General features: G+C 47.2%; 2 protein-coding genes across 3 annotated transcripts in view; both read right to left on the bottom strand.

The window, feature by feature from the left end:
- Positions 1 to 25,080, bottom strand: part of Hnrnpm (heterogeneous nuclear ribonucleoprotein M) — a 335,755-nt gene that overhangs the window by 45,821 nt on the left and 264,854 nt on the right. The gene's annotated exons all lie outside the window — the stretch shown is intronic.
- On the bottom strand, positions 1,258 to 22,485 carry Marchf2 (membrane associated ring-CH-type finger 2). Of its 2 annotated transcripts, none has more exons than XM_070002427.1 (5): positions 22,370 to 22,485; positions 16,021 to 16,247; positions 9,901 to 10,096; positions 7,883 to 8,092; positions 1,258 to 1,871 (listed from the first exon to the last, which is right to left on the bottom strand). In XM_070002427.1, exons 2-5 carry the CDS (start codon positions 16,194 to 16,196, stop codon positions 1,713 to 1,715), a joined length of 741 nt encoding a protein of 246 aa, XP_069858528.1. In that variant the 5' UTR covers positions 16,197 to 16,247; positions 22,370 to 22,485; the 3' UTR covers positions 1,258 to 1,712. The 2 variants fall into 2 exon arrangements, with proteins under 2 accessions (XP_069858528.1, XP_069858529.1); XM_070002428.1 differs by lacking the exon at positions 22,370 to 22,485 and adding an exon at positions 22,102 to 22,211.

Here is a 25,080-nt window from a genome sequence, read left to right as displayed (position 1 = left end):
CACATCTGTAAACTGGGGGTTAAAAAGAGATTCCCCAGGACTGGGAAGGTGGCTCAGTGATAGAGTGCTTGCCTTGCATGCATGAAGCCTTGGGTTCAATTCCTCAGCACCACATAAGCAGAAAAAGCCACAAGTGGTGCTGTGGCTCAAGTGATAGAACGCTAGCCTTGAGCTGAAGAGCTAAGGGCCAGTGCCCAGGCCCAGAGTTCAGACCCCACAACTGGCAAAAAAAAAAAAAAAAAAAAAAAAAGAGAGAGAGAGAGAGAGAGAGAGAGAGAGAGAGAGATTCCCCAGAAGCCCTCTTTCAGGGCTGAGTATTAAATGTAAACAGAGCCCTGGAATGGAACTAGCTCAGCAGGCAAATAGTGATCAGAAAGCTGGACACCCATGGCTCGCACCTGCAATCCTAGCTACTCAGGAGGCTAAGATCTGAGAATCAAAATTTGAAGCTAGCCCCAGCAGGAGAGTCTGTGACACTCTTAAGAGTCACAGTTCAAGTAGTAGAGCTGGTCTTGAGTGGAAAAGCTAAGAACAGTGCCTAGGCCCTGAGTTCAAGCCCTAGTACCAGCACACACACACAAGTGTTCAAGAAATAGGTCCTATGAGCATGACCACATTCAGCTTCTTTTCTGTCATCCTAGAAGGTAAGACACACAGCTCAGCCTTGATCAGGGCAGCTTTGTAAGGACTCAGATAAAGATTTTTCTGCACTGGATCTCAAATTTAATCACCTATAAGATAACTGATAGCAGGACTCAGAGAAGGGGAGGAGACCCAAGAAAACTCAAAATGGGGCCTCATCCATAGTGACACCAGATAAACGTGGACAGTAGCACCACTAGTGAGTAATAAATGCCAAGGAACTAGCCTACTCATGGACAATGCAAAGAAACTGTTCTACAATACCAGGGCTTCACATAGACTAACCACATGTTCTACTACTGAGCCATACCCCAACCCATTGTATACATTTAAATCATTTATTAAATATAGCCTAAGCCATGATTGTATAGAACATACAATCCTACCTCAGAATTCTCAGGGCTGATATTACAAGGGTGCAATGCCAAGCTCATCTTAAGCATTTATTATAAAATCCTGCTACCTGTTCCTCACTTTAAAACTCAGCTTGCTTCTTCCTGGGGGGGGGGGGGGGGGGCTTAATAAGGGATCCCTCAAAACAAGCCAAGGATGTTTATATTTTCCCTCAGATAGTCCTTCCCTTTGAGCAGTTTAGAAATGTACCTGACAAATCCATTTTGTCCAGCAAGAGCTCCTTTTATTCATTCAGGGGTGGGTTTTGGAAACGCAGTGCAACTTTATAAAGTCAAGGGTGCCAGGAAAGCAAGCCTGCCAAGGTGCAGAAAAGCGCAAGAAGCTTGCTGGAACCTTCCAGCCCAATGGACACCCTTGACACAACTGGCCACAGTTGCTGGCCCAAGAGGTGCCAAGCACACATGAGAGTGAGATCAGAGTGCCTGCTCCATCCAAGCTCAGGACCACGTCCGTCTGTCTTTGTCATGTACTAGTGTGCAAAGAAAGAAAAAACCCAAACTATATTCACACAGGATTTCCAATTGGCGTGGTTTTCAGCCTGAGAAGCATTCTGGCCGTGCAAGAAGGATCGGGCAGTTTCCGGCCTTCCAAATGCCAGGGCATTGCCAGGTCACTCTGGCCCCTGTACACACAGCAGGGTCCTGGCAGCCTGGCTTTCACACAGGGGTCTCCTCCGCCATCTTTTTAAGGAGTCCAGCAGCCAGTGGTGATTGGCGTGAGTTCTCAGAGCCATCTGTGTCCCGGATCTTTAGCCGAACTTTCTGGTTAGTTCTCCTCCACTCGGAATACAGCTGGCAATGGTAGCGGAAAGAGACCTGTGGAGCAGTCCAGCTGTCAGGGGGAAGGTCCAGAGAGGCTCCATGCCCAAGGGAGGAAAAGGGGCCTCAGTGAGTCCTGAAAAGTGAGGCATTCCAGCACCCCAGTAAGAATCCAGCACCCCGCTCCCTTTTCTGCTTTGAGGGAATGAAATCATCCAGGCTCTTGGAAAAGGATTAAATGTCAGTCAGCCACATAACATGGAAGCCTAAGAGCACCTCACTATGTGAATGAATGGATGAATGAATGAATGCACATCTATCTAGTATTATCCTGTGCTAAAAAGAAGGTGTGGCTCAGTGGTAGAGTGATTGTCTAATTAACATGTGTCAGGCCCTGGTTTCCATCCCAACTCTGGGGAAACAGAGGCAGAAGCAGGGGGGATAGAAGGAGAGGAGGAAGAAGGGAGAGATAGAAGGAAAGAGGGAAGGTAGGAAGGAAGGATAGGAAGGAGAGAAAGAGAAAAAGAAAGGGAGGAGGAACTGGGCACTCCTCCTGGCTCATGCCTATAATCTTAACTACTCAGGAGGCTGTGATCTGAGGATTGCAGTTCAAACCCAGCCCTGACAGGGAAGTCTATGGGACTTATCTCCAATAAACTCAGAAAAAGCTGGAAGTAGTACTGTGACTTTAGTGGTAGAGCACTAGCCTTGAGCAAAAGAAGCTCAGGGACAGTGCCCAGGCACTGAGTTCAAGCTCCAAGACCTGCAAAAAAAAAAAAAAAGAAAAGAGAGGAAGAGAGGAAGAGAGAAAGAGAAAAAGGGGGGAGAGAATGGGAAGAGGGAAGAAGGGAAAGAGGAATAAAGCCACACTGGAAAGAATCCCAGTGTCTGTCAAAGGGATTGGCTAAATAAATATGGCACACTCAAACAATGAAGGACTGCTGGCTGGCTGGCTTTTTTTTTTTTTCTTCCCAAAGGACATCAGCAAAGTGAAAAGGAGCAGTATCTTTGGTTTCATACTGTTTCTATTTTACAAATGCAGTCATGGATGCCAGACACCCATGGCTCAAGCCTGTAATCCTAGTTACTCAGGAGGCTGAGATCTGAGGATCCAGGGTTCAAAGGTAGCCCAGGCAGGAAAGTCTAGGAGACTGATTTCCAACTAACCAGCAAAAAGCTAGCAATGGGGTTATGTGTGACTCAAGGGGTAGAATGTCAGCCTTGAGCAAAAAAGCTCGGGAACAGCATCCAGGCCCTAAATTCAAGGCCTAGAATCGGCACATATACACACACATACATATACACAAAAAAAGTCCTAAATTGATTACTGATTGGAATTTTTTTTTTTGCTTTTTTGTTTCATTTTGTTTTGTTTTGTCGGTTGTGGGGCCTGAACTCTGGGCCTGGGCGCTGTCCCTCAGCTCTTCAGCTCAAGGCTAGTGCTCTACCTTGAGCTACAATGCCACTTCTGGCTTTTTCTGCTTATGTGGTGCTGAGGAATTGAACCTAGGGCCTTATGCATGCAAGGCAAGCACTCTACCACTGAGCCACATTCTCAGCCCCCTTTTTTTGCTTTTTGAGCTGAGGCTTGAACTCAGAGCCTGGGTGCTATCCCTTAGCTTTCTTGTTCAAGGATGATGTGCTCTACCACTTGAATCACAGCTCTATTTCAGAAATTTTTTGCCAGTCCTGGGTCTTGAACTCAGGGCACTGTCCCTGAGCTTCTTTCACTCAAAGCTAGTACTCTACCACTTGAGCCACAGCGCCACTTCTGGCTTTTTCTGTTTCTGTGGTACTAAGGAATTGAACCCAGGGCTTCATGCATGCTAAGCAAGCACTCTACCATTAAACCACATTCCCAACTAACATGATGTCTTTATATACTATAACAGCTATGTTATTATTAGCAACATACACTTTGGAGACCACTATGGGGTCTGTTGTAGAAAACATCACTACACAATGCATGACTATTTATACTGGTAAGTGCATTGAATAGTCATTCTCCATTCGTTCATTCACTCATAGTTAGGGTCTCACTTTGTTGCCCAGGCTGGTCTCAAATGAAGAGCTCTAGTAATCCACCTTCCAAACAGTTGAACCACTGTAACCAGCTTCTTTCAAGAAGTAAGTTTTACCCAGGCATAGAGTTTCCACCTGTAATCATAGTTACTGTGGAGACTTAGATCCAGAGGACAATGTTAAAGGCCAGTCTGGAGCAAAAAGTTCATGAGGTCTTATCTCAACCAATAAAAAGCTGGGCCTGGTGGGGCTGGGAAGGTGGCTCAGTGGTAGAGCGCTTGCCTTGCATGCCTTAGGCTCTGGGTTCGATTCCCCAGCACCACATAAGCAAAAAGAAAAAAGCCGGAAGTGGCACTATGGCTCAAGTGGAAGAGCGCTAGCCTTGAGCTGAAGAGCTGAAGGACAGCACCCAGGCCCAGAGTTCAGGCCCCACGACCGGACCAAAAAAAAAAAAAAAAAAAAAAGGTGGGTCTGGTGATTTATGCCTGTCATCTCAGCTTGGTAAGGAAGTGTAAATAAGAGTGTTGAAATTCAGACTAGCCAGGATATAAAAGACCTTTAAAAATTAACAAAGGCAAAAAAGACTGGAGCATGACTCAAGTGGTAGAACACCAGCCTAGCAAGTATGAGTTTAAACCTCAGTACTGCCAAAAATTTAAAAAGAGAGAGAGAAAAAAAATATTTTTCAAGACAGGCATAGTAGCTTACAATTGTAATCACAGACACTTAAAAAGCAAAGATCAGAAAAATTAGGGTTTAAGGCCATCCTAGAGTAAGCTGAGTGAAGTGATTCACTTCTGCAATATTAGCTACTTGGGAAGGATAGGTAGAAGGATCATGGTTCAGAATACTGAGTCAAAATCTTGAGACCTAGGGCTGGGAAGGTGGCTCAGTGGTAGAGCGCTTGCCTTGCATGCATGAGGCCCTGGGTTCGATTCCAGTACCACATAAGCAAAAAGAAAAAAAAGCCCGAAGTGGCACTGTGGCTCAAGTGGTAGAGCGCTAGCCTTGAGCTGAAGAGCTGAAGGACAGCACCCAGGCCCCATGACTGGACTGAAAAAAAAAAAAAAATCTTGAGACCTATGGAGCACTGGTGGCTCATACCTATAATCCTAGCTACTCAGAAGGCTGAGATCTGAGGACTGTGGTTCAAACCCAGCCTGGGCAGCAAAGTCCATGAAACCCTTATCTCCAATTAACTACTAGAAAACTAGAAGTGGTGCTGTGGCTCAAGTGGTAGAGCACTTGCCTTGAGCTGAAGAGCTTAGGGATAGTGCCCAGGGCCAGAGTTCAAAACCCACAACTGACCAAAAAAAAAACAAAAAACTGAGACCAGCTGGGTGCTTGTAATCGTAGCTACTCAGGAGACTGAGATCTAAGAATCATGGTTCAAAGCCAGCCTGGGAAGAAAAGTCCATGAGACTCTTATCTCCAGTGAACCACCAGAAAACCGAAGTGGAGCTGTGGTTCAAAGTTGTAGAGCACCAGCCTTGAGCAAAAAGAGCTCCTAGGCTCTGAGTCCATGACTGGCCAAAACAAAAGACACTTAAGATCATACCTGAAAAATATCTAAAGCCCAAAGAGGGTTGGGGGTGTGGCTCCTGTGGTAAGAGTGTCTGCCTAAGATGGTGCTAGTGGCTCACGCCTGTCATCCTAGCTACTAAGGAGGTTGAGATCTGAAGAAGTCAGTTTAAAGGCAGAAAAGTCCTTGAGACTTTTTTTTTTTTTTTTTTTTTTGTCAGTCGTAGGGCCTGAACTCTGGGCCTGGGTGCTGTCCCTCAGCTCTTCAGCTCAAGACTAGTGCTCTACCACTTGAGCCACAGCACCACTTCCAGCTTTTTCTGCTTATGTGGTGCTGAGGAATCAAACCCAGGGCCTCATGAATGCAAGGCAAGCACTCTACCACTGAGCCACCTTCCCAGCCCATTTGTGAGACTCTTATCTCCTATTAACCACTCAGAAAAAGCTGGAAGTAAAGCTGTGGCTCAAGGGTAAAGCACTAGCCTTGAGCAAAGCAGCTCAGGAACAGTACCAAAAAAAAGTCTGCCTAGCAAATATTAAGCCCTGAGTTCAAATCCCAGTACCACACAAAAAGAAAAGAAGTTTTTAGAGACAGGTACAGTGACATAGGCCTGTAGTCTCCAGTACATGAAACACTGAAGCATTGAGCCCATGAGTCTAGACCAGCCTGAGCAACACAGCAAGACCCCATTGCTTAAAAGAAAAATAAGGTCTGGGAATGTGGCTTAGTTACTGGTAGTATTTGCCTAGCATACATGAAGCCCTGGTTTCCATTCCTCAGTACCACATAAACAGAAAAAGCCAGAAGTGGTACTGTGGCTCAAGTGGTAGAGTGGAGTTTTTGTTTTGTTTTGTTTTTGTTGGTTGTGGGGCCTGAACACTCTACCACTGAGCCACCTTCCCAGCCCCATCAAGTGGTAGAGTATTAGCCTTGAGCAAAAGAAGCTCAGGGACAATGCCTAGGCCTTGAGTTTAAGCCCCAGGACAGGCCAAAAAAAAAAAAGAAAAGAAAAAGAAAAACAACATTGCTTGGTCTCAGTCCTTTGTCTGGCTGTCTCATTCTCCCAGTTTCTTTTTGTATTTTCTCATGGATTCATAAGAACATATAAATTGTACGTATTTACAGACATCTCTTCCAATTTCTTTTGGGTGGGGGGCAGTCCTGGGGATTGAACTCTGGGCCTCACGTTTGCGAAGCAAATGCTCTTCTACTGGATCCTCATCCTCAGTCTGGCTCTATGTAGCCCAGGCTGGCCTTGAAGCTATCTCTTGCCTTAGGATTCCAAGTGCTGAGATTACAGGTGGGAGCCACTATAGTTGGCATTCCTCAATCTCTTTTTCTTTTCTTTTTTTTTGTTTGTTTATTTTGGTGTCTTTGGGGGGGGGGGGTATATGCATGTGTGTATGCCAGTACTGGACTTGAACTCAGGGCCTTATGCTCTCCCTTGGTTTTTTTCACTCAAGGCTGGCACTCTACCATGTCTCCATCTGCAGCTTGTTGCTGGGAAACTGGAGATAAGAGTCTTAACAATGGGCTGGGAATGTGGGTTAGTGGTAGTGTTTGCCTTGCATGCATGAAGCCCTGGGTTCCATTCCTCAGTTCCACATAAACAGAAAAAGCTGGAAGTAGTGCTGGATTAAGTGGTAGAGCACTAGTCTTGAGCAAAAGAAACTCAGGGACAGTGCCCAGACCCTGAGTTCAAACCCCAGGACTGGCAAAAAAAAAAAAAAAAAAGTCTTAACAAATTGGTCTAGCAGGACTGGGTTCAAATCAGGATCCTCAGATCTCAGCCTCCTAAGTACCTAGGACTATAGACGTGAGACACTGGCGTCTGGGTTCCCTAATTTCTCAATATCTCTCCCATCTCCCTTTCTCTGAGTCTTTCTTGCTTATCCTTTTGCTGTGCATGCTCTGTCTCTGTCTCTCTGTCTCAGTCTCTCTCTCTCTGCTATGTCACCTGGTTCAAATTTCCCTAAATCTTTGTCAAGCTCAGAATCTGGAGCTCCCATGCTGGGCTCCAGTGGCTCACACATTAATCCTAGCTACTCAGGAGGCTGGGATCTGAGGATTGTGGTTTGAAGGCAGCTTTGGCAGGAAAGCCCATGAGATTCTTATCTCCAATTAGTCACAGAAAAAGCTGAAAGTGGCACTGTGGCTCAAGTGGTAGAGTGCTACCCTTGAGCAAGAGGAGCCCAAGGACAGCGCCCAAGCCCAGAGTTTAAGCCCCAGAACTGGCAAAAAATAAAATAAAATAAATAATAATAATAAAAATCTGGAGCTCCCCAAGGCAAGGTGAGTTAGGGAATGGCTTCGACCCATATACACCCAGGCCCTGCACACACACACACACACACACACACACACACACACACACACACACACACACACACACACACACACACACACACACACACACACACACACACACACACACACACACACACATCTTTTCCCTAACCTTATCACTAAGCAAACCCCAGGCCCAGCCTCTCCCAGCTGAGCTCCTCCCCCTGCAGTCACTCACCAGTGTCCAGAGGACGTAGATGGTGAAGAGGGCTATGGTGAGAGCAATGAGCCCCACAGCCTCCAGTCGGCTGTGCAGGCGGAGGTGGTCCTGGGCCCCGCGCAGACACAGCCAGCCGGAGATGGCAGCCAGGGGCGTGATGAACAGAAAACATACCATGTCACAGCACAGCGTCCGTTTCTCTGTCCGAGGCCCCGGGTCCCTCAGCCACTGCAGGGGAGCAGATAAATGGGGGGAAAGAGAACTGAGGGGTGGGGGACCCTGCAGGCCTACACCGGGCCTACAACTCCCTCAGTCAGTCCTTCATTTCTTTCCTGCCTGCGAGGTGTTGACCACTTCTACCCCCATTTTACAGATGAGCAAAATGAGTCATACAAGGATAAACTTGTTTGTGTAAATTCACACTGGTAGTACAGATTGAATCTGCAAAGCTCCAAAACCAGAAAGTTTCTAAATGATGTCACAAGGGGAAAATTCTACGTGGTCTAACTTTGTCTTATACACAGATTATTAAGAATATATTGAGGAGCCCTGCGCTGGTGGCTCACACCTGTCATCCTAACTACTCAGGAGGCTAAGAGCTGAGGATCAGGGTTCAAAGCCAGCATGGGCAGGATAGTCCATGAAACTCTTATCTCCAATAAACCACCAGAAAACCAGCAGTGGCTCTGTGGTAAAGCGTTTGCCTTGAGTTGAAAAGCCCATGGACAGCACCCAGGCCCAGAGTTCAAGTCCCATGACTGACCAAAAAAAAAAAAAAAGTAATAACTTTTCAGAAATAAAGAATATTAACAGTTCAGTTAGGTGTGGAAATACACATCTGTAATCTCAGCTCATAGGAGGCTGAGCTAGGTAGATAAAGAATTGGATGGCAAACCTGGTACCTGTGGCTCATACCTATAATCCTAGCTACTCATGAGGCTAAGATCTAAGGATTGCAGTTTGAAGCTGGCTGAAGCAGAAAAGTCTATAAGACTCATCACCAATTAACCAGCAAAAAGCCAGAAGTGGAGGAGTGGCTCAAGTGGTAGAGCTCCAGGGTTGAGTGAAAAGCTAAGGGACAGCCAAGCACCAGTGGCTTTTACCTGTATGTAATCCTAGCTACTCAGGAGACTGAGATATGAGGATTACAGTTCAAAGCCAGCGTAGGCAGGAAAGCCCATGAAACTCTTATTCAATTAACTATCAAAAAAAAAGCTGACAAGGGCTGGGAAGGTGGCTCAGTGGTAAAGCGCTTGCCTTGCATGTCTGAGGCCCTAGGTTCGATTCCTCAGCACCACATAAGCAAAAAGAAAAAAAAAGTGGTGCTGTGGCTCAAGTGGTAGAGCTGAAGAGCTGAGGGATAGTGCCCAGGCCCAGAGTTCAGGCCCTATGACCAGACCCCCCCCCAAAAAAAAAAAAGCTGACAATGGAGCTGTGGGTCAAGTGATAGAGCAACAACCTTGCATGAAAAAGTTAAGGGACAGAGCCCTGAATCAAACCCCAGGGTCAGTACCAAGGAAAAAGCTAAGGGGCTGGGAAGGTGGCTCAGTGGTAGAGTGCTTGCTTTACATGCATGAGGCTCTGGATTCAATTTTCTCAGTACCATATAAGCAGAAAAGACTGGAAGTGGTGCTGTGGCTCAAGTGGTAGAGTGCTAGCCTTGAGCTGAAGAGCTGAGGGGCAGCACCCAGGCCCAGAGTTCAGGCCTCACTACCAACCAAAAAGAAAAAAGAAAAACGCTAAGAGACAGGACCCAGGTCCTGAGTGCAAGCCCCTACTATAGCACGTATGCATGCGTGCAGATACACACATACAAAAGAAAAGAAAAGAAAAGAAAAGAAAAGGAACTTGCAGGTCAGGATACAGGGTTTGGCAGACCTGCAAGCACAGGCCTAGTCACAAAGGGATGACAAGGAGGTCCATTTCCCCAGCCAGCCCAGGGCCCCCCAGGGTAGCATCTGCATCCCCACTCCCCCCACTGCCATCCTTCCCCTGCGTAGGCCAGGCCCACCCCAGCACAAGTTGGCAAGACTTACCTCTGTGAGAGGCCGAGGCCGTTTCTCCACTGCAAACTCTGTGTGGCACAGCTCACAGTAGCTGGTGTTGGATGAGGAAAGCCACTTCTCCAGGCAGCTCTTGTGCACGGCTCCCAGCGTGCCAGTGCAGCCACAAGGGGACAGCAAGCTCTCTCCATTGGCTCCCTCATGGCAGATCCGGCAGAAGGGACAGTCACTAGAATACCAAGAGGAGACAATGATCCAGCTTCCTACCTAAAACCTACCCAGCTACTCACTGGATTACCGGCTCACTATCGCCCCCAGGTGGCTCCTTGGAGAACTCCTACTCAATCTCCAATGCCAGGCTCCAAATGTCCTCTCCTTCAGAAAGTTTTCTCAAGAGTCTCACAGGGGAGGCAGAGTGGAAACTATTGTAGACCCAGGATGAGCACCTTTTTATTTTTTTTAAATCAATACTGAGGCTTTGAGATTTGGGTTGTTTTTATTTTTTATTTTTTGGTGCTGATTCTGCCAGCACCAAAGTCTCATGGACTTTGCTGCCAGGCTGGCTTCAAACCTCAATCCTTAGATCTTGTCCTGAATAGCTAGGATTACAGGCATGAGCCCAGTGCTTGGTTTTATTTATTTATATATTTATTTGTGTGTGTGTGTGTGCACGCACGCACGCGAGTGCATGCATGCTCACATGCTTAGCTTGGGACTTGAACTCAGAGCCTCATACTCTTTTTTTTTTTTTTTTTTTTTTTTGGTCGGTAGTGGGACTTGAACTCTGGGCCTGGGCACTGTCCCTCAGCTCTTCAGCTCAAGGCGAGCGCTCTACCACTTGAGCTACAGCGCCACTTCCGGTTTTCTTGTGGTTTATTGGAGATAGGAGTCTCACAGTCTCTCCTGCCCGGGCTGGCTTTGAACCTCGATCCTCAGATCTCAGCCTCCTGAGTAGCTAGGATTACAGGCGTGAGCCACCAGCGCCCGGCTCTTTTTTTTTTTTAATCAGTCATGGGGTTGAACTCTGGGGCTGGGCACTGTCCCTCAGCTCTTCAGCTCAAGGCTAGCACTCTACCACTTGAGCCACAGCTCAAGTTTTCTGGTAGTTCATTGGCAATAAGAGTCTCATGGCCTTTCCTGCTTGGGCTGGCTTTGAACTGGGATCCTCAGAGCTCAGCCTCCTGAGTAATTAGAATTACAGGCATGAGTCACCGGTGCCCAGCTTTTTTTTTTTATTCAAGGCTGGCCCTCTACCACTTGAGCCATACCTCCACTTCCAGCTTTTTGCTGGCTAAATGAAGATAAGAGTCGTAGGGTCAGCCGAGCATCAGATTTCAGCTTTCTAAGTATTGAGGATTACAGGCACGAGCCACTGGTACCCATCAGTTAAGGTTTTGAACTCTGAATTGGGCACTTGCTCTCAACAGGTGCTGTAGCCAGGGTGTGCATCTTGCATGCCTATCTGCCCAATGGCCAATCTGTCTTCTGCAATCTCATCCTGATTTCCCTATACAACTAGTCACTCTTTTTCATTGGTCCTCAAGGACTGAGGCAGAGCCAATGTCACCCTAAGGACTTCAGGTCTGACCAATCAGAGCAGCATGTAATAACCCAGGCTGCAGGGCCCAACCCAGAGGAGGATTTGTATGATATAATCAGAGTCCCTGGGAAGCATTACTTGATATTCTGTCCCCCTACCTCTCCCACCCCAGACATCAAAACAGCAAGGCTGATGTAAGCTGCTGGCAGTCACTTGATCTCCATGTGGAGCCTGGGAATGTAGCCCACACAGGGGAACACAGAGCCAAGAGACAGGGAAAGATGGATTCTTAAGAATATCTTTAAATGGCATGATGGCTTATGCCTTTAATCTTAGCTACTCAGGAGTCTAAGGATTATGGTTCAAAGCCAGGCTGGGCAGGAAAGTCTGTGAGACTTATCTTCAATTAACCACCAGAAAAAGCTGGAAGTGGTACTGGGGCTCAAGTGATAGAGTGCTAGCCTTGAGCAAAAAGGAGCTCAGAGACAGCACCCAAGCCTAGAGTTTGAGCTCCAGGACTGGCAAAAAAAGAAAGAAAGAAAGAAAAAAGAAAGAAAGAAAGAAAGAAAGAAGGAAAGAAAGAAGGAAAGAAAGAAGGAAAGAAAGAAGGAAAGAAAGAAGGAAAGAAAGAAGGAAAGAAAGAAGGAAAGAAAGAAAGAAAGAAAGAAAGAAAGAAAGAAAGAAAGAAAGAAAGAAAGAAAGAAAGAAACAGAAACAAATAAAGAAAAGAATATCTTTAAATATTATCAGACTGGGACATAGTTGTCATCCCATTACTCAGGAGGCTGCAGAAGGGTGACTGTTATTATTTTATTATTTATTTAGATGGGTGTGGGTGTGGGTGTGCGCACGCGCGCGCGTGCGTGCATGCCAGTCTTTGAGCTTGAACTCAGGGCCTGGGTGTTTTCCCTGAGCACTCTACCACCAGAGCCACAACTCTGCTTCCAGCTTTTTTGGTAACTAGTTGGAGATAAAAGTCTTATGAGGGCTGGGAAGGTGACTCAGTGGTAGAGTGCTTGCCTTGCATGCATGAGGCTCTAGCTTCGATTCCTCAGCACCACATAAGCAGAAAAAGCCAGAAGTGGTACTGTGGCTCAAGTGGTAAAGTGCATGCCTTGAGCTGAAGAGCTGGGGGACAGCACCCAGGCCCAGAGTTCAGCCCCCACAACCAACCAAAAAGAAAAAAAGTCTCATGAGCTTTCTTGTCCAGGTTGAACCATGATCCTTGGATCTCAGCCACTTGAGTGTATAAGATTCCAGGTGTGAGCCACCAGCAGCAGGCTTAGTGTGTGTGTATGTGTGTGTGTGTGTGTGTGTGGAATTTGAACTCTAGGCACTGCATCTGGGCTTTTGTCCCCAAGGCTAATGCTCTGTTACTTCAGCCAAAGCTCTACTTCCAGCCTTTTTTTTTTGGTAGTTTATTAGATATGAAAGGCTCATGGACTTTCCTGCGTGGGCTGGCTTTAAACAGTGATTCTTAGATCTCAGCCTCCTGAATAGAGAGAATTACAGGCATGAACCACTGGCTCCCAGCTAGGACTGTGAATTTAAAGCCAGTTTGAAAGCCACATAGAGAGATCCTGTCTCAAAAAAAAAAAAAAAGCCAGCCCAGGCGCTTGGTCCTTCCCAGGGCAATGAGGAGGAAGGGGGTGTGGCCCTTGTGGGCCCAGAATCCACTACGTGACTCACTGTTTTCCTAACATCTCTGCCCAGAAAGCAGAAATTGTCGGGAACACTGAAAGGGGGCTGAGTCTGAGAGCTGTTTCCCAGAGGAAGCCATTTCCCTCAGAAACTTTTCCATCCATTTCTCAAGCTGTCCTGCTGTGAGGTGGGGCCTAGCTGCTTTTAAAAGGGTCCCCAAGAGGTCCAGGCCCAGAAGATACCCAGGCCTCTGTGTGGGCCTTGGCTCTATCCTGGTCTCTCTCTCTCTCTCTGTCTCTGTCTCTGTCTCTGTCTCTGTCTCTGTCTCTGTCTCTCTCTCTCTCTCAGACACACACACACACACACACACACATACACACACACACACACACACACACAGAGTTGCAGGAGAGGAATCTACACACACACACACACACACACACACACACACACACACACACACACACACACACACACACACACACACACACACACACACACACACACACACACACACACACACACACACACACACACACACACACACACACACACACACACACACAGAGTTGCAGGAGAGGAATCTCCACACCAGAAAGCAGCTTAGGGGAACGGAAATCACAAGAACCTGGAGGAAGGAAGAGCCACAGCAGTTTAGAATTTATTCTGAGAAATCCTGGAAATTTTGGGAAGAACAAATTTGGATAAAGGAAATCTTAATATTTATAAAGCACTGGCTATGCACTGGGCACAAGTGCCTGATCTCATTCTCAAAACTGTCCAGACTCCATTTTTTTCCCTGCTTTGTGGTAGTACTGGGATATGAACTCGGGATTTCATGCTGGGGACACAGGTGCCTTTTGCATTTAGTTTGCTTTACAGATAGGCTCTCAGGCTTTCCATGATCCTCCTACCTCTGCAGCTGGGATTACAGGCATGCACCAGCATGCCCTGCCTTTGGTCCCCATTTTACATTTGGTTATGCCAAGGCATGGAGGAATTTCAATTTGTTTGTGCAAATGTTCATTCCTAGAACTCTGCGAACGTGGAGAAAAGCATCCAGCAATTCTCACTTCAGACCTGACCATCCTAGGCTGTGGCTACACTGCCCTTCCAGAGGTAACACACAGGAAAAACGGCTTTTGCTCATAACATTCTGGCAGGAAAATAACACAAAGAACAGAGATTAGGAGGAAATGAAAGGAGGGGGACTTGGGGAGTTGTCCACAGTCTCAGTGTTGTTGCCAGAGAATGCTCCTGGAGCCACAACAGAAGAGAAAGCATAATGTTGGGCATCATGGCTCATGCCTGCAATCCTAGCCACTCAGGAGGCTGAGATCTAGAAATCATGGTTTGAAGACAGCTTGGGCAGGAAAGTCTATGAGACTCTTATGTCCAATGAACCATCAAAAAGCCAGAAGTGGAGCTGTGGCTCAAATGATAGAGTGCTAGCCATGAGTGAAATAGGTCAGACCCTGAGTTCAAGCTCCAGGACAAGAAAGAAAGGAAGAAAGAAAGGAAGGAAGAAAGGAAGAAAGGAAGAAAGGAAGAAAGAAAGGAAGGAAAGAAGGAAGAAAGAAAGAAGGAAAGAAAGAAAGAAAGAAAGAAAGAAAGAAAGAAAGAAAGAAAGAAAGAGAGAGAGAGAGAAAGAGTGAGAGAGGGAGGGAGGGAGGGAGGGAGGGAGGGAGGGAGAGAGAGAGAGGGAGGAAGGGAGGGAGGGAGGGAGGGAGAGAGAGAGAGAAACAAAGAAAGAAAGAAAGAAAGAAAGAAAGAAAGAAAGAAAGAAAGAAAGAAAGAAAGAAAGAAAGAAAGAAGAAAGAAAGAAATAAAGAGAGCTGGGAAGATGGCTCAGTGGTAGAGCGCTTGCCTTGCATGCCTGAGGCCCTGGGTTCGATTCCTCAGCACCACATAAGCAAAATGAAAAAAGCCAGAAGTGGAGCTGTGACTCAAGTGGTAGAGCGCTAGTCTTGAGCTGAAGAACTGAGGGACAGCGCCCAGGCCCAGAGTTCAGGCCCCACAACGGACCAAAAAAAAAAGAAAGAAAGAAAGAAAGACAGAAAGACAGAAAGAAAGAAGCAAGGAAGGAAGGAAGGAAGGAAGGAAGGAAGGAAGGAAGGAAGGAAGGAAGGAAGGAAGGGGTGAGGGGGGAAGGAAGGAAGGAAGGAAGGTTTGACTTTTACAGTCACAGAACCAGTCAAGACATCTGGGTATGACATCTTGGAGCAGCTGACACTGCTGCCCAATGACAGAGTAAATGGAGTGGTAACCTGCCATCACTTCATGTTCTCAAAACAAACTGAAGAAGATGCTGTTTCTAAGCTGAGCATGGCTGGCTCACATCTGTCATCCTAGCTTCTCAAGAGGCGCAGATCTGAGGATCAAGGTTCGAAGCCAGCCCAGACAGGAAAAGCCATGAAATGTTTATCTTCGATTAACTACCAAAAGCTGCAAGTGGAGCTATGGCTCAAAGTGGTAGAGCACTAGCCTTGAATGAACAAGCTCACGAACAGTGCCTGAGCCCTGGGCTCAAGCTCCAGAACTGACACAAACAAACAAACAAAACTCTATTTTAGAGATCTGGGGGTGAAATGACCCAGGTCACTTAGCCAGACAGAGAAAAGAGAGACAGACAGACAGAGACAGAAAGACAGACAGAAGTGGGGGGCCCTGGACTTGGAAGCCCAACAGCCCCAGTGCCAAGGTGCCTGCTTGAGTGTAGGGCTTGACTCTTACCAAAACCTAGTGAGTGACTTGCTTACCTGGGACCCTCTTGTGTCCCAGAATCACCCAGGATTGGGGGAATCAGAGCTGTCCAGCCTGGGCCTCTGTTCCCATGTTGACGTTACTGCTGGCATCTTGGAGTATTCACACTGGCCTCTGGCAATGGCTACACCCCACACTGGCAGAAAATCACTCAGCCCAGGGGGAGAAAAGGGGACAAAAGGTCAGGCCACCATGTGGCTACCACTTACCTGGGCGTGTCCAAGGCCCGGATGACGGCTGAAAGGAGCTGGCCATCCCTTGAAGTCACCTGTGCCACATACTGGGGTGGCCCAAGGCCAGTGGCCTCCACCACCTTGGAGAAGGCGGGGCTTCCAGAGCAGTCACACAGGGAGCCCGGGAGGTGGCAGCAGTCGCCTGTCGTCATGGCCACAGGGAGCCTGTGTCCTCAGGGCCCGAGGCCCATGGTCCCAGGAGCCTGGAGAGAGTCCAGCAGAGCGATCAAGGGGCAAAAGTAGTGAGCCCAATGGACTAGAGTTGTCAGGACTGTAGCAAACATGCAAAGAGACTTGACTGAGCCTCGTTTGTCAGATCTGTGAAATAGAGCTCTGTTACAGAGACTGGAGGATTCTATGCCTGGCAGGCAATAGAGGCTCAAGGGAAAAAAAACAATCTCTCTTTGTCCTAAGACAAGGCAAGTAAGCCAGGTGCCAGTGGCTCACGCCTATAATCCTAGCTACTCAGGAGGCTCAGATCTAAGGATCACGGTTCAAAGCCAGCTCAAGCAGGAAAGCCCCTGAGACTCTTATCACCAATGAACCACCAGAAAACTGGAAGTGGTACTGTGGTTCAAGTGGTAGAATGCTAGCCTTGAGCTGAAGAGCTCAGGGACAGCACCCAGGCCCAGAGTTCAAGCCCCAAGACCAACAAAAAAGAAAAGAAAAGAAAAGCAAGCAAGGTTCCACCATGTAGGCCTGAGGCCTAGAGGAAGTTTTCACATGAACTTTCCAGACTTAGGAACAGCATTTGACAGTTATTGAGCACTTCCTATGTGCTGGATCCCAGGGGAGGCCAGAACTATGCTAGATCCACCAATCATTGTAGAGGGAACTCCTAGAGTTGGGCTCTCAGCATGTGAGCCAAGGGGCTGGGGGTGTAGCTGGTGATAGAGCACTTGCTCAGCATGTTCAAGGCCGTAGGTTCTCTCTCCAGCACCAATAAAAACCAAAACAAAACAAAAAGGAAAAGAACAGAGCTATAAACTTGGCCTCATGGCTGGAATGGTGAGTCACTACTCTGATCTGGCCATTTGTCAGGCCATGCAATGACACTTCAGGCCATCAAGGAAGTGGCCCAGGCCAGGCAAGTCGGTGGCAGCCTCTGTCCTCTCGGCTACAGGGAGACAGTGGGAGCCTTAGGTAGCAATTATGAAGTCCATTCTAGATGACTTCTGGAGAATTCAGCTTTCTGGCCCTGGTCTGACCAACAAAAAGAAACTTCTAAGTGGAAAGTCAGGCATGGCTGGTCATGCCTGTAATCCAAGCTATCCAGGAGGAAGAGAATAGGAAGATCCCAGTTTGAGGCCATTCATGGCAAAAAGTTAGCAAGATCCCCATCCCAACCAAGAAGTCAGGCACCTATCATCCAAGCAAGGTAGGAGACAGTTAGGAAGGAGGACTGAGGTCTGAAGCTGGCCCAGGATAAAAAGTGTAAGACCCTATCAGAAAAAAAATAAAGTTAAAAAAAAAAAAAAAAACGCTGGGGACATGGCTTGAGTAGCAGAGTACCTAGTTAGCAAGCCTGAGGCCCTGACTTGGCACCTTTCTGTACCCTAGAGCCAAGCAAGTAAGTCTTGGTGTAGGACTTTCCAATCCCTATGTGCGTTTTCCTCTGAAAATTTCAGGAGAGGAAAGAGGCCTGTCCAGAGGCCCCTTTTGACACCAATATAGGTGCTCCAGAGCCTAGAATCACAGTCCCCTAACTTGTCTTGTACAGAGTCCAGAGTAACATGCCCAGTATTCAGAAACTCCCAAATGACTGGGCCTGTCAGCCCTTACTTGAAGTATCATCTGATTTCAAGTCAGCTTTTAACTATTTAAACTGGAAACCAAAAAGAGAGACACAAGACACATTATGGATAGATTACATTTTAGTGCTCAGACTGAAGCACAAGATGCTCTGCTGCCCTTCACAGCTGGGTTACCACAGTCCAGATAAGCAGGTATCAGGCAAAGTCCAGAAGAGCCCGGGAGGAAGCTGGAAGCCTGAGATAACATGGCTGCTACACACGTATGCTACAGTCCCTCGCCCAGGCTTTGGGAGCAAAACTTCCAGCACAGAGGTCAGTAGGAAAACAGCTCAGCCCTCTCAAGCCCCTCCAAGTGCACAGAAGAAGTCCCAACCTTCTGCCCTTTGATCGTCTGTCTAAGCATTTCTTCAAGCAATTAAACATAACAAAAATCAGGGGCTAGGAAGGTGGCTCAGTGGTAGAGTGCTTGCCTTGAGCTGAAGAGCTGAGGGACAGCACCCAGGCCCAGAGTTCAAGGTCCCATGACTGGACCCCCCCAAAAAAATCATCATGATGCCCATAGTAGTAATGCACACCTATAATCCTAGCATTAGGGAGGTGGAGACAAGAGGATTTAGAGTTTCAGGCCAGCCGGGGCTACATAGTAGCAAAACACAAAACCAAAACCAAAACCAGGCACAGTGGGTGACTCTTGGAACCCCAGCTCCACCCCAGGTGGAGCTCAGATGGATTACAGTTTGTGGCCAGCCAGAGCAAAAAGTTAGTGAGACCCTATATAAATCAACAAGCCAGGTGTGGAGGGGTGCACCTGCCATCCCAACTATGCAGGAGGCTGGGGTGGGAGGATAGAAGTCTGAGGTCAGCCCCAGGCAAAAACTTAAGACCTTATCTGAAAAATAAGTAAAGCAAAACAGGCCTGGGGCATGGCTCCAGCACTAGACATGTGACTCAACTGGTAGAGCACCTGCCTAGCAAGCTATAAGTCCTGAGTTCAAACCCCAGCACTACAAAGAAAAAAAAACATCACAGGTCATGTATGTTAGAAACTATGAGCTGAAAGAAAATCTAAACACTGATAAATCTGTTAATGTCAGGATTACAAATCACCAAGCTTGAAATCACAGGAAAGGGATTTTGTTTTGTTTTGTAGTCTTGGGCTTGAACTTGGGGTCTGAGCACTGTCCCTGAGCTTTTTCAGCTTGAGTCTAGTGCTGTACTAGGAGCCACAGCTCTACCACCAGCTGTCCCACCTGAGCCATACCTCCACTTCTACATTTTTGCTTCTTCATTGGAGATAAGAGTCTCATAGATTTTCCTGCCTGGGCTTGCTTCAAACTGTGAACCCCAGCCTCCTGAGTAGCTAGGATTACAGCTGTGATCCACTAGGCCCTGGCTTCACAGGTTTATTAAAGGTTTATTACAGATGATACTGTCTCATCTCATGCAACTCAGACACAATTGTTTTAAGTATTCCCTTCAAAGGTCACCTCCCTGAGAAAGAAGCCTTCCCCAAGCACTCTGGCTAAAACGTTTTCACGTCTACCTTACCCTCCCGCCCCAATGAGTCCTTCTATCTGTTCTTCCATCCACTTCCCACACTTCAGTACATTCTAGAAAGGAGGAAGCTGGTGAGACCTGATCCCTTGCAGTCCCCAATACCCTGTCCTGTGTCTGGCACACAGTGGCCATAGACATGCTTGTTGCATGTCTCAGCCCAGACACAAGCCAAATACTTGGGTTTAGATGCAAGACTTAGGTGATGGCCAATCAGACTTAGCTCTAGGACCTCTGAGATGGGTTTTTTATCAATTCTTCACAATAAAATCATGAGTCTAAAATAATTAACCCCCTTTGATGAAAGAGGCTAATTAAGGCTCAGAGAGGGGCCCCTAAAAGCCCAGAGTCACACAGCCACAAAAGATTTGTTCTTTTTTTTTTTTTTTTGCTGGTGTTGAAACTTGAACTTGGGGGCTGGGAAGGTGGCTCAGTGGTAGAGCCCTCACCTTGCATGCTTGAGGCCCTGGGTTCAATTCCTCAGCACCACATAAGCAGGAAAAAAAAGCCGGAAGTGGCACTGTGGCTCAAGTGGTAGAGTGCTAGCCTTGAGCTGAAGAGCTGAGGGACAGTACCCAGGCCCAGAGTTCAGGCCCCACGACCATACCCAAAAAAAAAAAAGAGAGAGAGACTTGAACTTGGGGTCTGGGTGCTGTCTCAACTTTTTTCCTTGAAAGGTAGTACTCTACTGCTTAAACCACAGCTCTGTTTCTAGTTTTTAAGGGGGGGGGGGGTTAATTGGAGATAAGAATTCCATGTATTTTCCTGCCTGGACTGGCTTTGAGCTGTAATCCTCAAATCTCAGCCTCCAGAGTAGTTAGGATTATAGGTGTGAGCCATCACTACCCAGCTGCAGGATTTGAACTTAAGCAGTCCAGTGAGTTGTTCTGGGCCTCAAGAGACCTCAAGTCTTTAAATCCTGTCTCCGACACTGATGCTGTAGCCCTTCAAGTTGCTTGATTTCTCTAGGCCTTCTCCTTTTGTCAAATATACTGATGGAGCCCAAAGGCTGTGTTTCCTGAGGGGGTGAGGGTCTTTTAAGAAGAAGCCTGGAAACTTAATCACCTTTAGCTAGGCCTTTTTGGGGTGGCACTGGAACAACCCAATCTTTTCCCCATCTGCCCACAGGAAGCTAAGAGGAGTCAGAGGGCCCTAGATTCCCACAGTGTAATCTCAGGCTTTTGTTTTACTCTGTGAGCTTTAGTTTTCTTATCTATGAAATGAAGTCCTAACAGCCAGCTCCTAAACTCATAAATATTAAGAAGTCCCGGGGCTGGGAAGGTGGCTCAGTGGTAGAGTGCTTGCCTTGCATGCATGAGGCCCTGGGTTCGATTTCTCAGCACCACATAAGCAAAAGGACTGTGAAAATGTTAAATGGTAGACTACAAACAATGTGTGAAATAAATTTGTATACCTCAAAAAAAAAAAAAAAAAAGAAGTCCCTAACTGGGCACCCATTACCTATACCTATAATCGTAGCTACTCATGAGGCTGAGATCTAAGGTTTTGTGGTTTGAAGCCAGCCCAAGTAGTAAAGTCCATTAAGACTCTTATCTCCGGGGCTGGGAAGGTGGCTCAGTGGTAGAGCGCTTGCCTTGCATGCCAGAGGCCCTGGGTTCGACTCCTCAGCACCACATAAACAAAAAGAAAAAAGCCAGAAGTGGCGCTGTGGCTCAAGTGGTAGAGCGCTGGCCTTCAGCTGAAGAGCTGAGGGACAGCGCCCAGGCCCAGAGTTCAGGCCCCACGACCAGACCAAAAAAAAAAAAAAAGACTCTTATCTCCAATTAACCACCAAAGAGCTGCAAGTGGAACTGTGATTCAAGTGGTAAAGCACTAGTCTTGAGCAAAAAAAGCCTAAGGGACAGTGTACAAGCCCTGAGTTCAAGCCCCAGTACTGGCACAAACCAAAAAAAAAAAAAAAAAAGGAAAAAAAGTTCCTAAATAGTAGCTCCATCCACATCTTACAAAAGTGCTGGAAAAGGTTTGAGATGAAAACACACAGTTCATGCAATGTAGTAACAGATGCTTGTCCATTGTTTGTTTGTTTATTTTAGGAAAAAAGGGAAAAGACAGAAATTCACTCCACAGAAAGACTCCTGGGTGCCCTAGAAGCCAAATCTAACCACAGCTCTGCTTTTTTGTTTGTTTGTTGGTTGTTTGGTTGGTTGGTGACAGTACTGGGGCTTGAGCTCAAGAGCCTGGCTGATGTCTTTTAGCTTTTTCACTCAAGACTAGCGCTCTATCACTAGAGCCACGGCTCCACTTTTGGTCTTAAGTGAAGATAAAGAGTCTCACAGCCTTTTCTGCCTAGGCTGGCTTCAAAACCTCGATCCTCAGATCTCAGCCTCAATCTCAGCTGGGATTACAGGTATAAGCCACCAGTGCCCAGCTACAGCTCTGCTTCTTATTTGCTGTGTGGCCCTGAGCAAGACACATAACTTCTCTGAGAGCTTCAACTTCCTCATCAGTAGTTCGGGAACCATTTCTAGTTATTTCCACCTAGTAGGGCTTCCTTCCTGGAGGACTAAGTAAAAACAAACAAAAAAAGCTAACCATATGAATTGTGAAAATACCGTTTTGAACAAACACCACTGGGCACAGGGATTCAAAGTAGCTTTGTTCTCGGTGTTTGGATCTATAATATTTACCAAGTTCCAGGCACCGTCCCTTTGAAGGAGGAGGTTACCAGAAGGACGTTAGCCACTTCCTGCCACCCTACTGTGTGCCGGTCGCTGTCCTTAACACCCACCTCACAAATCAGGTTGGCGCTGGGATGGATGACCCAGTTTCACAGATGGGGAAACCGAGGCTCAGAGAGGCACTCACTGTGTGGCCAGGCCCGGAGACCTCTTCCCCGTCCTTCAAGTGGAAATGGAGATTCCCGCATCTCAGAGAAGGCTGAGAGGCCAAGGGTCCCAAGCCTGGCTTGTCCTGCTCAGGAACCGATCTCGGGCCTCGAACCCGGGATCTGCGACCCACCTGAGTCCTCTAGACCAGCCCACCGTTCCCGTGCCTACCTGATCCGCGGCCGGGCCGGGCGGCCGCACAGGCCCCTCGGTTCACCCTGGCCTGGGTCCCGGCCCGGCCCGGCCCGTCAGCGCCTCTCGCTCAGCTCCAGCCGGCACCTGCGTCCGGGCACCGCCCGCCAAGCAGACAGCGCCTTGGGCCAATGGTGACCGCCTCTCATCTGCACTAGCCAATAAACGCTCACGTCCCGCCTCAGAAGGCGGGGCCGGAGGCGACGGGGACGTCCTGGGCGGTACAGGGCCCGCGGCGCCGCAGCTGCTGTCTCCGCCCCAGCCGCGTCCTGGCCCCGCCCTCAATGCTTGGCCCCGCCTGCATCCCGGCTCCGCCCCGTCCCCAGCCTGGGCTCCCAGCTGGCTGTGACTGCTACAGAACGCCTGGGCTTTCAAGTAAATAAAACTGTTAGAGAATTCAACTTGACACGTGCCAAGTAGTTTGTAAGTGTTCATCGCCTTCTTTAATCTTTGGATCGATGTGGAGAGAAGAAAAGATCGTATGATCACATTTCACAAAGCAGACATGGCCAGGGCACTGAGAAGGGGCCCAAAGCCTACATCATTTATTCATCCTTTATTCACTCATGCAACAGATCCATTCAAAAGATAGAACATCAGTAGGAGAGATTGTTTTATCTAGGCACTGTGCTAGACACAGGATATATGTGTTAACTCAGACAAATATTGCTGCCTTTGTAAACCTCGATTTAGACATTGGAAATCATTGTTATAGTCTCGTGTGTGTGTGTGTGTGTGTGTGTGTGTGTGTGTGTGTGTGTGTCCTGGGGCTTCAACTCAGGGCCTGGTCGCTGTCCCTGAGCTTTTTCCTAAAGGTTAGAGACTTATCACTGGAGTCACCATTTTACTTCCAGTGTTTTGCTGATTAATTGGAGATGAGTCTCATAGTCTTTCCTGTCTGGAGTGACTTTGAACTGTGATCCACCTGATTTCAACCTTTTGAGTCGCCAAGCTTATAGGCGTGAGCCATCAGTACCCAACTTTGTGTGTGTGTGTGTGTGTGTGTGTGTGTGTGTGTGTGTGTGTGTATGAGCCTGAATGCTAGCATTCTACCACTTGAGCTACAGCTCCACTTCCAGCTTTTGTATTTAAATGCAGATAAGATCTCACAGAGTTTCCTGTCCAGGCTGGGTTTGAACCAGGACCCTTAGATCTCAGCCGCCTGAGTAGCCAGTAGCCATCAGCACCTGTCCTTTTCTGTTTGTTTGTTTTGTTTTGTTTTTGAGACTGGATCTTGCTAAGTAACCCAGGCTGGCTTCAAATAAATGGCCCTCATACCGCAGAGTACTGAGTGCTGGGATTATAGGTGTGAACCACCATACACAGCTTTTTATTAGTTAGTATTATTATTTTTGGTACTGGGAATGAAACCCAGGGCCCCCACATGCTAGGCAAAATGCTCTACTACTTAGCTATACACCACCTGCAATTTTTTATTATTTGTAAAACCAGAACCATTAAGGACACAACTAAAATTCTTAGAATGACCCATTATTGCATGTGACTCAAGTGGTAGATTGTTTGCCATGGGTTCCATTGCCCCCTCAAAAAAGAAATTATACTTATTTCATTTTTGTCAGTCATGGGGCTTCAACTCAGGGACTGGGTACTATCCCTGAGATCTTTTTCTCTAGGATAGAGTTCTAACACTTGGAGCCACAGCACCATTTCCAGGTTTTTGGTGGATAATTTGAGATAAGAGTCTTATGGACCCTCCTTCCCATGTTGGCTTTAAACCATGACCATCAGATCTAAGCCTCTAGAGTAGCTAAGATTACAGGTATGAGAAATTGTCACCCAGTTATATATGATACATTTTGCTGGGCACTGATTGCTTATTCCTTATGCTACTCAGAAAGCTGAGACCTGAGGATCATAGTTCCAAGTGAGGCTAGGCAGAAAAGTTTGTGAGAAGCCAGATGCCAGTGGCTCATGTATGTAATCCTAGCTACTCAGGAGGCTGAGATCTGAGGATCCTGGTTCAAACCCAGCCTGGACAGGAAACTCTGTGACTCTTATCTCCAATGAACCACCAGAAAACATGAAGTGGCACTGTGGCTCAAGTGGTAGAGCACTAGCCTTGAGCTAAAGAACTGAGGGACAGCACCCAGGCCCAGAGTTCAAGTCCCATAACCAACAAAAAAAAGAAAAAAGAAAAAAGAAAAGAAAAGAAAAGAAAAAGAAAAAGTCTGTGAGACTCTTATCTCCAGTAACTAGCAAAAAGCTGGTAGTAGAGCAGTGGCTCAAGTGGTAGAGCACAAGCTAAGTGAGCACAAGGCAGAGTTCAAGTTCTAGTACTAACACACACACACACACACACACACACACACATACACACACACTACCAGGGAATGGAGGAGTGAAGCCTGCAGAGCATGAGTTCCATGCCCTACACCAAAAAATAAAAATAAAACATAATCTGGGCATCGGTGTCTCATGCCTGTATTCCTAGCTACTCAGGAGGCTGAGATCTGAACATCATGGTTGAAAGCCAGCAGGGGCAGGAAAGTCTGTGAGACTCTTATTTCCAATAAACCACTAGAAAACTGGAAGTTGCACTGTGGCTCAAGTGGCAGAGTGCTTGCCTTGAGCTGAAGAGCACAGGGACAGTGCCTAAGCCAAGAGTTCAAGCCCCACAACTGACAAAAAAAAAAAAAAAGGTCTGTACATTAAAGACACAGAAGCACTGG

Source organism: Dipodomys merriami, unplaced genomic scaffold, assembly GCF_024711535.1.
Source record: "Dipodomys merriami isolate MVZ:Mamm:240054 unplaced genomic scaffold, mDipMer1.0.p SCAF_6, whole genome shotgun sequence".
In the NCBI taxonomy this organism is placed as follows: Eukaryota; Metazoa; Chordata; class Mammalia; order Rodentia; family Heteromyidae; genus Dipodomys; species Dipodomys merriami.
The sequence above is the reverse complement of the archived record's forward strand: the minus strand, read 5'-3'. Positions and strand labels throughout refer to the sequence as shown.

What these genes read in the sequence shown, in the direction of transcription:
- Marchf2 (XM_070002427.1), bottom strand. Translation starts at nt 16,196, where the DNA reads ATGACGACAGGCGACTGCTGCCACCTCCCGGGCTCCCTGTGTGACTGC. An exon ending in GGCCTCGGCCTCTCACAGAG is followed by an intron (nt 8,093 to 9,900) that starts GTAAGTCTTGCC and finishes GCTCCCCTGCAG; the next exon opens with TGGCTGAGGGACCCGGGGCC. An exon ending in TCTACGTCCTCTGGACACTG is followed by an intron (nt 1,872 to 7,882) that starts GTGAGTGACTGC and finishes ACTGCTCCACAG; the next exon opens with GTCTCTTTCCGCTACCATTG.